Source organism: Emys orbicularis, chromosome 18, assembly GCF_028017835.1.
Source record: "Emys orbicularis isolate rEmyOrb1 chromosome 18, rEmyOrb1.hap1, whole genome shotgun sequence".
NCBI classification, from domain to species: Eukaryota; Metazoa; Chordata; order Testudines; family Emydidae; genus Emys; species Emys orbicularis.
Window position 1 is genome coordinate 26,210,604 of NC_088700.1, and position 15,326 is coordinate 26,225,929.

General features: G+C 42.9%; 2 protein-coding genes across 2 annotated transcripts in view; one reads left to right on the top strand and one right to left on the bottom strand.

Annotated features, from left to right (window-relative positions):
• PNPLA7 (patatin like phospholipase domain containing 7) overlaps positions 1 to 12,175 on the bottom strand; it is a 424,003-nt gene extending 411,828 nt beyond the window's left edge. The window contains exons 1-2 of the mRNA XM_065418594.1: positions 12,091 to 12,175; positions 7,979 to 8,013 (exon numbers count right to left, since the gene is read on the bottom strand). Of these exons, the coding sequence (XP_065274666.1) occupies positions 7,979 to 8,011 (33 nt within the window). The 5' untranslated portion in view covers positions 8,012 to 8,013; positions 12,091 to 12,175. The remainder of the gene's footprint in view (positions 1 to 7,978; positions 8,014 to 12,090) is intronic.
• Positions 12,176 to 12,325: 150 nt separating this feature from the next.
• MRPL41 (mitochondrial ribosomal protein L41) lies at positions 12,326 to 13,558 on the top strand. Its single transcript, XM_065418852.1, has 2 exons — positions 12,326 to 12,415; positions 12,978 to 13,558. The coding sequence occupies exon 2, from the start codon at positions 12,987 to 12,989 to the stop codon at positions 13,392 to 13,394; it is 408 nt and encodes a 135-aa protein (XP_065274924.1). The 5' UTR covers positions 12,326 to 12,415; positions 12,978 to 12,986; the 3' UTR covers positions 13,395 to 13,558.
• Positions 13,559 to 15,326: the final 1,768 nt, after the last annotated feature.

Sequence of the window (15,326 nt, forward strand, 5' to 3'; positions counted from 1 at the left end):
CAACATAACGAAACAATGTTAACCAGGACGACTTTAAGTGAGGAGTTACTGTATAATTTTATCTATTGAGTGGCAATCTATGTTCCATTATAAAGCTTACTTTCTTCATTAACTTTTTAGTTGTAGAAACACATAGTATTCTTAGATTGTTTTCAGAACTACTTATACGAGGACTCAAAACAAAAATCTGATTTTTCACAAAGGGGGTAAAAAAAATTTGTCCATTTACAACTGACCACTCATTCATTGCAGAAGTTTAAAAATTCATACATATGTATATTTCAATACTGTACAATATACCTGTCAGGAACTTCATTTGATAAATTTACAATCTGAGATTCATATTCTGCAAAATACAAGCTTTTTTTTAAAAAAAAAAATTGAAGTTGCATACGTCTAACCCTTTTAGTTGTGAAGATAACTTTCAAAATGTGAACTGATACAGCAGTTAGTCTAAAACAACTGTTGACTGTGAAGTTTTAGATGTCAAATGTTTTGTCATCTAACTTCAGATAAGTGCTCAATCTGGTCTAAAGAGTATTATTATGGCTGGCTGTTTGTCACTGTCATGAATGCCACAATTTTTTGTTATTTTTTTAAGTCAACAATGGCTCCATTCCTCTGCAGAGTTCATTTAGTTTTCATCTAAAACAAAATAAATAAATAAAACTTTTTTTAAAAGCTTTCTAGCCTTTATGGTTACAAATCTATTTTCCAAAACTTAATCAAACATAACCAATGCAAAAATAACAGGAGTACTTGTGGCACCTTAGAGACTAACAAATTTATTAGAGCATAAGCTTTCGTGGGCTACAACCCACTTCTTCGGATGCATAAAGAGTGAACCATATATTGAGGAGATATATATACACACACATACAGAGAGCATGAACAGGTGGGAGTTGTCTTACCAACTCTGAGAGGCCAATTAAGTAAGAGAAAAAAAACTTTTGAAGTGATAATCAAGATGGTTCAGTACAGACAGTTTGATAAGAAGCAAGTGTGAAAATACTTACAAGGGGAGATAGATTCAATGTTTGTAATGGCTCAGCCATTCCCAATCCCTATTTAGCCCTGAGTTGATTGTGTCTAGTTTGCATATCAATTCCAGCTCAGCAGTCTCTCGTTGGAGTCTGTTTTTGAAGTTTTTCTGTTTTAAGATAGCCACCCGCAGGTCTGTCAAAGAATGGCCAGACAGGTTAAAGTGTTCTCCCACTGGTTTTTGAGTATTATGATTCCTGATGTCAGATTTGTGTCCATTAATTCTTTTGCGTAGAGACTGTCCGGTTTGGCCAATGTACATGGCAGAGGGGCATTGCTGGCACATGATGGCATATATCACATTGGTAGATGTGCAGGTGAACGAGCCACTGATGGTATAGCTGATGTGATTAGGCCCTATGATGGTGTCACTTGAATAGATATGTGGACAGAGTTGGCATCGGGCTTTGTTACAAGGATAGGTTCCTGGGTCAGTGTTTTTGTTCAGTGATGTGTGGTTGCTGGTGAGTATTTGCTTTAGGTTGGGGGGTTGTCTGTAAGCGAGGACAGGTCTGTCTCCCAAGATCTGTGAGAGTAAAGGATCATCTTTCAGGATAGGTTGTAGATCTCTGATGATGCGCTGGAGAGGTTTTAGTTGGGGGCTGAAGGTGACAGCTAGTGGTGTTCTGTTATTTTCTTTGTTGGCCCTGTCTTGTAGGAGGTGACTTCTGGGTACTCGTCTGGCTCTGTCAATCTGTTTTTTCACTTCAGCAGGTGGGTATTGTAGTTTTAAGAATGCTTGATAGAGATCTTGTAGGTGCTTGTCTCTATCTGAGGGATTGGAGCAAATGCGGTTATATCTTAGAGCTTGGCTGTAGACAATGGATCGTGTGGTGTGTCCTGGATGGAAGCTGGAGGCATGTAGGTAAGTGTAGCGGTCAGTAGGTTTCCGGTACAGGGTGGTATTTATGTGACCATCGCTTATTAGCACAGTAGTGTCCAGGAAATGGACCGCTTGTGTGGATTGATCTAGGCTGAGGTTGATGGTGGGATGGAAATTATTGAAATCATGGTGGAATTCCTCAAGGGCTTCTTTTCCATGGGTCCAGATGATGAAGATGTCATCAATGTAGCGCAAGTAGAGTAGGGGCGTTAGGGGACGAGAGCTAAGGAAGCGTTGTTCTAAGTCAGCCATAAAAATGTTGGCATACTGCGGGGCCATTTACAAGACAAACTTTGCCTCTCTACAAAGGAAAAAGGACACTAAACTATCTAAACTGCTACATGCCACAAGGAGCCACAACAGTAGTTCCCTTAACCCACCCAGCAATATTGTTAACCTTTCCAGCTATACTCTTAGCCCAGCAGAAGAGTCTGTCCTATCTCGGGGCCTCTCCTTTTGTCCCTCCAGACCCACGAACATGATACAGTTCTGCGGTGACCTAGAATCCTACTTTCGACGTCTCCGACTCAAAGAATATTTCCAACATACCTCTGAACAGCATACTAACCCACAGAATCCCCCCTACCAGCACTACAAACAAAAGGATTCTGCGTGGACTCCTCCGGACGGTCGAAACAACAGACTGGATTTCTACATAGATTGCTTCCGTCAACGTGCAAAGGCTGAAATTGTGGATAAGCAACATCACTTGCCCCATAACCTCAGCCATGCTGAACACAACGCCATCTACAGCCTCAGAAACAACCCTGACATCATTATCAAAAAGGCTGACAAAGGAGGTGCTGTCGTCATCATGAATAAATTGGAATATGACCAAGAGGCTGCTAGACAGCTCTCTAACACCACATTCTACAGGCCATTATCCTCTGATCCCACTGAGGATTACCTAAAGAAACTACACCATCTGCTAAAAAAACTCCCTGACAAAGCACAGGAACAAATCTGTAGAGACACATGCCTAGAACCCCGACCAGGGACATTCTATTTGCTACCCAAGATCCATAAACCTGGAAATCCTGGACGCCCCATCATCTCAGGCATTGGCACCCTAACATCAGGCTTGTCTGGTTATGTGGACTCTCTCCTCAGACCCTACGCTACCAGCACTCCTAGCTATCTTCGAGATACTACTGACTTCCTGAGGAAACTAGAATCCATCGGTGATCTTCCAGAAAACACCATCCTGGCCACTATGGACGTAGAAGCCCTCTACACCAATATTCCACACACAGATGGACTACAAGCTATCAGGAACAGTATCCCCGATAATGTCACAGCTAACCTAGTGGCTGAACTCTGTGACTTTGTCCTCACCCACAACTATTTCACATTTGGGGACAATATATACCTTCAAGTCAGCGGCACTGCTATGGGTACCCGCATGGCCCCGCAGTATGCCAACATTTTTATGGCTGACTTAGAACAACGCTTCCTTAGCTCTCGTCCCCTAACGCCCCTACTCTACTTGCGCTACATTGATGACATCTTCATCATCTGGACCCATGGAAAAGAAGCCCTTGAGGAATTCCACCATGATTTCAATAATTTCCATCCCACCATCAACCTCAGCCTAGATCAATCCACACAAGCGGTCCATTTCCTGGACACTACTGTGCTAATAAGCGATGGTCACATAAATACCACCCTGTACCGGAAACCTACTGACCGCTACACTTACCTACATGCCTCCAGCTTCCATCCAGGACACACCACACGATCCATTGTCTACAGCCAAGCTCTAAGATATAACCGCATTTGCTCCAATCCCTCAGATAGAGACAAGCACCTACAAGATCTCTATCAAGCATTCTTAAAACTACAATACCCACCTGCTGAAGTGAAAAAACAGATTGACAGAGCCAGACGAGTACCCAGAAGTCACCTCCTACAAGACAGGGCCAACAAAGAAAATAACAGAACACCACTAGCTGTCACCTTCAGCCCCCAACTAAAACCTCTCCAGCGCATCATCAGAGATCTACAACCTATCCTGAAAGATGATCCTTTACTCTCACAGATCTTGGGAGACAGACCTGTCCTCGCTTACAGACAACCCCCCAACCTAAAGCAAATACTCACCAGCAACCACACATCACTGAACAAAAACACTGACCCAGGAACCTATCCTTGTAACAAAGCCCGATGCCAACTCTGTCCACATATCTATTCAAGTGACACCATCATAGGGCCTAATCACATCAGCTATACCATCAGTGGCTCGTTCACCTGCACATCTACCAATGTGATATATGCCATCATGTGCCAGCAATGCCCCTCTGCCATGTACATTGGCCAAACCGGACAGTCTCTACGCAAAAGAATTAATGGACACAAATCTGACATCAGGAATCATAATACTCAAAAACCAGTGGGAGAACACTTTAACCTGTCTGGCCATTCTTTGACAGACCTGCGGGTGGCTATCTTAAAACAGAAAAACTTCAAAAACAGACTCCAACGAGAGACTGCTGAGCTGGAATTGATATGCAAACTAGACACAATCAACTCAGGGCTAAATAGGGATTGGGAATGGCTGAGCCATTACAAACATTGAATCTATCTCCCCTTGTAAGTATTTTCACACTTGCTTCTTATCAAACTGTCTGTACTGAACCATCTTGATTATCACTTCAAAAGTTTTTTTTCTCTTACTTAATTGGCCTCTCAGAGTTGGTAAGACAACTCCCACCTGTTCATGCTCTCTGTATGTGTGTGTATATATATCTCCTCAATATATGGTTCACTCTTTATGCATCCGAAGAAGTGGGTTGTAGCCCACGAAAGCTTATGCTCTAATAAATTTGTTAGTCTCTAAGGTGCCACAAGTACTCCTGTTATTTTTGCGGATACAGACTAACACGGCTGCTACTCTGAAACATAACCAATGCAGTATTCTCTCAGTCCCACCAACAAACTGTGCTTCTGCAGGGCGTTCTTTATTTCTAATCCGAAGATACCTTTCCAGAGGATAGGAAATCTGTAACTAAGGCTATGCAGTTTAGAAATATACAACATGCTTTCCCAAAATAAGACCTAATATTTTAAGAACTGTACCAATATTTTGTATGAATGCATTATGTTTCTAAAATGCACTATAACACTCAATATACTTGAAGTAAATGAGTGCTGTGATTTGAGGGCAGTCACCTAAAATAGTAACTTTCTGTGCCATCACAAAGCCACAATTTTTCCAATTTGTTACCAGAACAAACCAATTTTAGATACAATAATTTATATAAGATCCATAGATATATCACCTCAAAAGAAATTATTTTGGGGAAAGTTCTATGGCCTGTGTTATATAGGAGATCAGACTAGATGATCACAATAGTCCCTTCAGGCACTGGAATCTCGGAGTCTATGAACCTCCTACATAAAGTCTGAAAGCCCTTTAAAGTGATGTTAAGGAAATAAGATTATAGAATACTTTTAAAATAAGCGCCTAGGAAGATACAGTTCAGATTGCTAAGTGCAATTCAAGAAAAGGTGTACCATTATACACAGGCACAGAAAAACTCAGACTATGGAAATCACAATTTAAGGTTACATAAATAATTCTGACACCAATCTGAGCACTCAGTTCCTACACACAGAACATTAAACAGAAAAATTCTAAATGACCAGCTTCCAACCTACTTTAGACTCCTTTTTAAAGTTAGGTTTCTAGTACTAATGATAACCTGAAGCATTTTTTAAAATATGAACAGATGCAGTATATTACTCCTGATTATACGAACAGCTCCACTGCTGATCGCAGCTGCCGAGGGAAAGTAGAATAACACTGGTCATTTCAACAGCTGTTATTCAAAATGCTGCATATAGTGGAAGTGAGCACCAAACTATGGATGGGGCAGGGCACAATATGCAGGTACTGGGTTACGGGCAGACCAGTACAGACACACTTACTGGAGCAGTAGCCAGGAACTTGGGTGAAGGATAAGAATAGTAGAGCCACCCTCAACCCAATAGTCAAGAATGGAAGGGGCAGAGAGAAAGTTTCTTCTTTCCTTCATAACCAAGGTGGGACAGGATGGGTTTAACCATACGAGACTCACTAGCCAAAGGCCATATGAAAGATGGAGTCCTCCAACAAGGTCCAGGCCAGCATATTAACAGGAATTCCAGCAGTTGGGGGCTACTGTAGTCCTGAGTTCTCCTCCACCTGCCCACCCCTTTCAATATTTCATATCACCTGACTAGTAGGTGTCTGATAACTTTTTCAAGCTTTGCTTTAAATTATACATAATTATATTATAGCAGAGGTGGATTAAGATTTATTGGGGGCCTGGGCATAAAGAACATTTGGACCCCCCACATGCCCCTCACCATGGGGCCCCACCCCCTGCTCCTCCTCTTCCCCTCAAGGCCCCTGCCCAGGCTGTAGCCGGGCCATGGAAAGAGCTGTCCAGGGAGCCTTGGCCACCATGTGGAGCCCCAGACTCTCTGCCTACCATGGACGGCGCACCCCAAGAGGCAGGGACACAGACTGAGGGCTGCTCTCTGGTCACCCAGCCGACTGCCCAGGACAGGTGGAGGGTCCAGGGCTCCCCACAGCAGCCCAGGCTCTCTGGGCAGCTCTTACCATGGCTCACCTCTGGCTTCCAGTCTGGCTGAAAGCGGAGCCTCGGGGAAAGAGGAGGAGCAGGGGGTGAGGCCACAGTTCTGGTGCTGGTGGCCCCCCCACTTCTACAGAGGTTCTCGCACACCTGCAGAGGCCCCCAAATTGGCCGGGGCCCCTGGGCACAGGGCCCATCCATTAATCCACCATTGATTATAAGAGAAAAGAAACAGGTAAAAAATTCTTACAACTGTTAGCTTAATCCTTACGCTGCTATTTCTAGTCTCCTTCCTTCCTGTTCATTCAAAGAGTAGTTCCATTCCCAAATTCTTCTCCCACCACAACTTGTGCTCTTTTGTTCCCAGTGGGATCTCTTTCCAATGATACTGTAGTGACTGGGGAAGAGGGAGCTCTGTTTTGTGAGTAGACAAATCCCTGCTTATTCTTTCCCACTAGTCTCTTTTCTGTGGGAATTAGTCCAGATGGTTTACTTCCCAGGACAATACCCTTTAGATGTCTGGCAAATATACACAACCTTCTGTTGCCAATAATTACTATATCATAACAATTCATATGGTAACGTGCCCTGAATGTTATTCGGGGTTCAAGCTGTAAAAGACTATGGGCCCACCGGGGACTGCAGATCAACAATTCTATCTTGACAACTAATTTTACAATAAATTTTACCTTGCGCTCTCCGACAGTGATGCATGTCCCATCTGGGCTGTTGCCAGTAAAGAGAGCCTTGTCTTGCTGTTATTACCACTCAAATTACCAGATACCCTCCTGGCTTGTCAAGTACATTTGTTTCCATGTGGTTATGCTTTGATTGCTGAAACTGTGATTTGAATAAAGCTTGCATGGCATATGTTTGGGCATTTAATGTGTGTTATCTTTTTTCCCTAGGAATAAGTAATTCCCAACACAGAGCCTTGCCTTAAGGCTCTATTAAATCATATACTTTAGTACACCAAGGTATAGCTATAGTAAAAGACAGCTGCCACGGGACTCTACCTTTTTCCAGCTCTTCAGTCTGTGGCTGTATTATTGAAATGAATGGGACAACTCACCTGAGCAAAGTTAAGCGCATCCATAAGTATACCCAGGATTGGGACCTAAAAGCTACAGGGCAACCAAAGAAGTGTGGGAGCATATTATATGCAGCTTACGTTGTGTTACTTTGGTAATATCTTAGACTAAAATGAAGGCTGGAGGAGATAAGAAATGCAACTGGACGAAGAGGGTTAGAAAAATGACAGCAAGCTGGGGCCAATCTTTTTAAGATTTTGGAGGGACAAAACAAAAAACTAAACATCTTACATGTGGAACAGCTCTTATTTAAAGCCAATATTTTTGTATTCTTTAACAAATTAGCCAGATGTTACTAAACTGGGCAAGTTAAGTTCCAGATTCTGGAAACACCATAAGTGCTTGAATAAGTCAGAGTATAAATATAAAAACCCAGCATACTGTACCTCGAGGCTGGAGTTGCTGTCCTCATCACCCATGTCTTTTGGGGGGGGGGGAAATAAATGAGAGAAGAAAACCTAGTTAATAAGTGACATTCATCATTCCCATAGTCAGCATTAACAACCATAATGCAAAGTGTTTGAGAACTAATCCTCCAAGCTTCTTTATTTATCATTAGAAGGCAAGTTAATAGAAATATTGCATTTTTTTTCCATCTTCCTTTTTCTTACTGAGAGAAAATACAGGAAGAAATAAAGCAAACAGGGTGATGATTTGCTGTTCTGATATTCTAGTACAACAATGATAATTAATGAAGCTCTCTACATGGTAACCAAGCTGTGTTTATGGGTTTCAATCAAGGGTCTCATATACAGCACAAACAGAAAACAAGCCGGCACCCCCATCCCACCAAATTAATTAAACCTGCTCAAAGAAAGTCTCAAACATAATATTGAAAATGTCTGCTGGAGCCAGAGAGCCTTCCATGCTAGGGCTCCCACTGTTTCTAATACCGGTGCAACTGAATTGCTATTAGCAACAATGAGATTTGTTTTTAAACATTTGGCCTGTATCTTCACTGAGAAAAAAAGATGTGTTTTACTGGTGTTATGCTAACCCATGTTAAAATCCTAGTTATGGATAAAGTGGTTGTAATTTTAATCTGTGTTAGCTGCTCAAGGTAAACCCTACAGCGTTCACCTCAAACAACTAACTCAGGTTAAAACTGCAACTGCCTTGTCAACCTTAAGATTTTAATATTGGTTAGCTTAATACAGATTAAAAAATACACCTTTTTCCCTAGAGAGAAGTCAAGGCTCTGTAATGTATACAAGGCAACAAAATTAAAAGTCATCCCTCCTGAGGTCTTAATGTATTTACCCTCTACTTCCAACTGAAAACCCAGCCCAAGCCTTCTCTTCAAGCTTGACTACCACTATGCTTACCTCACCAGAGCATAAGGCTATGCTTAGGTTTCGTTTTTTGCTCCAAACCCTACAGTGCAGTGTGTGCTCTCTCAATCCTTGAGGGCTATATCCACTTTCCTTATATCCAGGTGGGCATAACAAGCTAATTGTACCCTTGAATCAGCAAAACAAATTTTCCAGCAAGGTCCCCACTGTTAACATGATGCAGTTTTCAGGCAAAGACCATCAGCTGTTACAGGCTTCTTTTCCCTTATACTTTCATAGCCATATCGTTACCACTTGTAGAACCATTAGAAAACCCAGACCTGACACAATATTTAACACAATTCAAAGCATAGACCTGAACTGCAGATCAGTAGCCAGGTCTACCTAGGAAGTTCTAATACACAGTGTCACCATATCCTACATAATGCCTTTACGCAAACAGTTTATAGGATTTTTCCCCAAAAAACTCAAAGTACTACATATGTGCCAAAAATACTGCTTCTGCAATGAACATTAGCCTGTCTTATCCCATTGCAAGAGGATTGCTTTTTTAGCACAGTTCATAATTACCCAATTAGTAATTAAATGAAACTAAGACTATGTCTACACTACAGACCTTACAGCAGCACAGCTGTACTGCTGCAGCTGCATCACTGTAAGGTCTCCGGTGTAGCCACTCTATGCCGGCAGGAGAGAGCTCTCCCGTCAGCATAATTAAACCATCCCCAATGAGCGGGGGTAGCTATGTCAGCAGGAGACCGTCTCCTGCCGACATAGCGCTGTCCAGACCGGCACTTTTGTCAGTGAAACTTATGTCAGTCAGAGGTGTGTTTTTTTCACACCCACGAATGACAAAATTGTAGACATAGCCTAGTATAGACATAGCCTAACATTCTTCACAAAGCCTTAAAAAACAGCAGCTCTATTTTGTACCCCAACAAATTCTCTTCCCGAAAGACTGAGTTGAAGGTAACAGTGACTAATCCAAAGAGCCACACAGTTAGTCAATTTCCTATGTTGTCAGTCTTTCACACAGCACCAGGAAAGACAAATTTATTAAAAACTAAACAAAACAAAAATAAAACCACAGAAATTAGGATGGGGACTGAAAGGCAGCAATAAGTGCCTTAAACTAAATTTCTTATATCTCTTTTAAATAGACTAGATTTCAAGCTGACACTGTGCCTTTTAGTCAATATTTACAGAAAAAGGTTTAATTAAATATCTTGAGGGACATTTTTAAAGTATTTCAGCATCTCTAGCAAATAATTCCATATTCCACAATGAAATAGTAAAAAATTTTAACGTATAACATATAATATTGTATTCTGAGTCTTATTAATCTTAGTTTTTCTGCTCAAATTATGAAAAAAACATTTTCTGCCAGTGTACAAATTTAAATAGATAAAAATATTAAATACACAGAGATCTAATGAAACTCAATTTTAAAAAACTGAAAGGAAAAAAAAACCCCACAGAATTCACCCTATCATGCATGTCTTATTATTTAAATATGAGGAACCATCCCCTATTAGTATAATGGATGTATAGGATTTTGTATTACTTTAAATGTGAATTCCATTAATCTACACACTTTTCATCCTGTACAAAAATGTAGTGCATTCTTGCCACCTTTGGGATATTGTATATGATTATGATTTTATTTGATTTTGACAGAATACACAATGTTACATTTAGTAGTACACTATGAAGTATCCTAAGTAGTGCACTAAACCAGTGATTGTCAACCTGTGGTTTGCAGACCTCCGGGGTCCAGAGACGAGGTCTAAGATTTCCAAAGGGGTCCGCACCATCATGTAAAATTTGTTAGGGGTCCACAAATGAAAAAAGGTTGAAAACCACTGCAGTAAACTATAGCTGTCAAAATGAAGGACATTTTGTGATGCAGCATCTTTGCTTTTTTATTGCTTATTCACTTAAAAGGCTAGTCAGTTTTATTTTTTTTTTTAAACCTTTCCCTTTCATTATTAACATCATAAAGTGTAGGTAAATAGATTTTGTGCCTGGGCTGGTACACTTTCATGACAATTTTGCAAGGCTGGGGGGGAGGGAAATTGATTCACAATATAGTTTGACATTTTGTTTATGTTTTTTTCCTATCTATTTAGGCCCTGATCTTCCAAAGACTTAAATTTTTGCATTATGAGTAGTCACACTGAAGGACTACTGAGGCACAATCAATGGGAATAATCACTATGTGTAAACAGGTAAATCCAATTCAATTAAGCAAGCAGGTAAATCTCTGTACTTTAGACTGAGAACTCTCTAAGAAGACTCCATCTCCTTTATGTTTGTACAGCACTGAGCACAATGCTCAATCCTGACTGTGGTCTTGAATAGCTACTGCAATATAAATAAATAACAATAATAATTAGAGACACAAAGTGGATGTGGTAATATCTTTTATTGGACCCACTTCTGTTGGTGAGTGAGATAAGCTTTTAAGCTTACTCAGAGATCTTCTTCGGGTCTGACAAAGGTACTCAAACACACCGAGTACCTTTCCCAGACCTGACGAAGAGCTCTGTATAAGCTCAAAAGTTTGTCTCTCTCACCAACAGAAGTTGGTCCAATAAAATATATTACCCCACCCACCTTGTCTCTCTAATGTCCTAGGACCAGCGAAAACCACACTGCAAACAGCAATAATAATTCTCACTCTACCCCGACTAAACATTTGAGCAGGTTAGTGTAGTGCTGCTCCTATGATATCCAAAGTTCACTATAATAATCCTGCATCCAAGATGAGACACACAGCATGAGATCTGACCCTTTCCAGAAGCAAAGAGAGTAAACAGGGGGCTCCATCACGTATCAGTGTCACTGTCATTCACTTCTCCTGCCATGGCCAGAACTGGCACAAGACTCTAGTAAAACCCCAGGGCAGCCACGTACTGGGAAAGGGTCCAAACAATTTCAGACCCGCTGCATTGAGGCACCCACCCACGGCCGCAGTATCCAGGCTCCACAGTGACTTCGGGTGTAGGGGGAATCTCAGCAGAGCCGAGTCGAATGGGAGGCAAGGCCTCAACACCGCTAAGACGGAGATACTCAGAGCTGAGCCGAAGAGGGGGGTGCTCGCTGTCCAGCCCCTCGGGCAGGCCCCCAGCCAGACGCTGCTCGCAGGGGAGCTGGTCTGGGGAGAAGGCCGGTGCCTGGAGTCCCCAGGGGAAGCGGTGACTCACCGAGTGGCTCCAGGCGGCTCGAAAATGTCTCTTCTTGACAGGAGACGGGAAACGGGGGGAACCGTCTACATGAGGTCAGAGGTTAAAAGTCAGTGCAGGGGTCATGCAAGAAACGGGACCGTGCTTTCCTTGTCTTCCTCCAGAAAAACACGCCGGGTACGCACGCGCTACGCAATGACGTTCCACGCTGATTGGCCAGAGCATTGCCACGTGCAGTTACAGCGGCCGCGGGTTGGTTGGTAGTTGCGCCGCGGGCGAGGCGCCGTTGCTGTATGTGGGCGAGTGAGCGGCGAGGTGCTGCGGACAGAACGCGGCGCCGGGACATGTGAGAGTCTCTCGTCCAAGGGCCCCGTTAGGGTCGGGTCCCAGGGGACGCGGGGGCAGCGCCCGAGAGACGGGTCAGGCCACCCCCTCGTCCCGGCGGGCTGTTTAGGGACCCGCAGCGGCCCTGCCCGCCCGCGGTTCGGGCGCCCCCAGGCTGGATGTGCCTGCCGGGCCGGGCGGGCTTGTCCCCACCTGCGCCTGGAGCCGGCTCCTGAGGCACCACTGCTATGAGAGAAACAGCCCGAGGGCTCCCGTAGAGCCTGCCGCAACCATCTGCCCGGGAGAAAAGTGCCCCCGGGCCGTGCTCGGGGTGTGGGCTGCCGCCTGGGGGCCTGCTCTGAGGCGGCTGGAGCTGAAAGCGGAGGGTGCTGTTTGCAGTGGGAGCTCCCGTTCTCAGAAGGTGCTGTGAACATGAAGCATCTGCTGTGAATAACAGCTAGATGGGGAGCTCACGGGCTCTTCTGTAACTCAGTGGAGCGTAGGTCAGAGTCCTACCTAAACTGCCATGCGAAGAACAATTGTTCATACTCTTTTCTTACGTGACTTTTTTTTTCCTCTTGCAGATATTCAGCATGGGATTGCTTACCAACCTCGCTCGAGGCCTGGTCCGAGGTGCAGACAGAATGGCTGAATTTACCAGCAAACGTGGACCCAGAAGCCATAACAAAGGCAGAGGAGCCAGGAAATTGGGTTATGTCACCTTAGGTGGGAAATTTATCAAAATTAAGGAAATGGTCCCTGAATTTGTGGTTCCAGATTTGACAGGGTTTAAGCTCAAGCCATACGTTTCCTATAAGACTCCTAAAGGGACAGAACCACCACTGACGGCCAAACAGCTTTTCATGGATGTTGTTGCCCCACAGATTGAGAAGGATATTAAAGATGGAACTTTTGACCCCCATAACCTTGAGAAATATGGATATGAACCTACTCAAGAAGGCAAGCTCTTCCAGTTGTTTCCCAAGAACTATGTACGTTAAGAAGTAAAGATTATAGCCTTCCCTGGAAAGTTTCTGCAGCAACACAGGAAACTTACAAAAATATTGTTTTTAAATCTGATAAAATGTTGAATATGGAGATTTCAGCTACAGAGGGAAAAACATCCTGCCCTTTTTCAGTACCTATTAAAGAAAAATTCTACTGACTTGGCTCGTGTAACTTTTAGATATCTCAAACTTTTTAAAAAGGTAACCAGATTTGTAACTTACAAATGGGTGAGAACAGAGCATTGAATATAACCAGCTATTGCCTGGGCCTCACCTGTGGCTTTTCATGTTGTGGCCTGTGGTCAAAAGCAGTCAGCCATCTGCTTCCGTTGTTAGATGAGATAGGGATACAAGCACTCATCCTTCAGGGTATTAAGCCAACCACTAAGTACCTGGGGCAATTCCCATCTTCCTGCTCTTAGGTCACCAAAGATCAATCCTATATAAAATGGAGTATTGCACAAGAGCAAGGGGAAACTTCAGAAAAGAACAATAGGAATCCTTGGCCTAAGCTATAAGCTGTCTCAAAGGTTGGGACTGTCCTGTTAAACCTAAACTTGTAACCAGTCTGAGGCTATTCCCAGTTTTAAGGCAACTTTCTTTTGGATGCAATCAGTATCCCTAGTATTTATGTACAACTGAGGCCTGCTCCTGAGTCGGGCAATTGAATGTCAGAGCATTGCACTTTTTAAAGCCTCTTGTGTAAGGAATCAAATTAACTTTATTATCTCTCTCAACCACAACAGGCACTACTAGCAGCTATGCATCTTCCCAACTTATCTGAGCTAGCAGTACTTCTATCCTAAGAATTTTAAAAATTGATTTAATATTAAAGTACCTTTGTTTTTCTCATTTTATTGGCGATGCAAAAGGCATCTCCGTGTGTAAATGGGGTATATACAATGACATGAGCAGGAGTAATAAATCAAGATGTTTCATTGTTTAATGGACAAAGTGTTAGAAAGCAGGAATTCCTAGCTCTGCTCAAGGTCCCACAGCAAGTTTGCTATTAAAAAATAATCCTTTGTCCAGTTTTATGGCTGGGGAACCTTTCACTCCCAATGTCTAGTTGTGATTTGTTTGTACAAGGCTTGGCAAATGTAAAATATCGATTAAGCACAAGGATGTAGTTCCTATGTCCTCTTGTGTGGAGAAGAAGGCCACTTTAATGTACTCTTTGCCAGCATCTCACTTATGATGAAAACTGGGTGCCTAAGCTTTTGTTTCTATTTTTTTAAAAAGCAAAGGAGCTTGAGGAAGGTGGGGGAGTAGGCAGGAGCAGTTAACTAGTGCCCACTGCAGCAAGTTCTAGTCCAGTCTTTTTCAGAGGGCATCTGGTTTTTCTACATCTGAGATGTTTTTCCATCAACTACCTATTTTAATGTCATGAAAATAGTGGGATCTTACTCTGCTGAAATTAGTTGTTTATTGTTGCATGAGAATGAATAGTCACTGAGCCAGGGAAAGACAGAATGACTATAGCCTGATGGGTTAGATGCTCACCTAGGTTTTGGGAGATCAAACTTTAAGTCCCTGCACCAGTGACTTTTTATTTATAAAAAGCAGAACACTTTCAAGAGGAGAGACTGAGAAAGCCCAATACCAGAATATCCCATAGTCATAGAATATCAGGGTTGGAAGGAACCTCAGGAGGTCATCTAGTCCAACCCCCTGCTCAAAGCAGGACCAATTCCCAACTAAATCATCCGAGCCAGGGCTTTGTCAAGCCGGGCCTTAAAAACTTCCAAGGAAGGAGATTCCACCACCTCCCTAGGTAACGCATTCCAGTGCTTCACCACCCTCCTAGTGAAATAGTGTTTCCTAATATCCAACCTAGACCTCCCCCACTGCAACTTGAGACCATTACTCCTTGTTCTGTCATCTGCCACCACTGAGAACAGCCGAGCTCCATCCTCTTTGGAACCC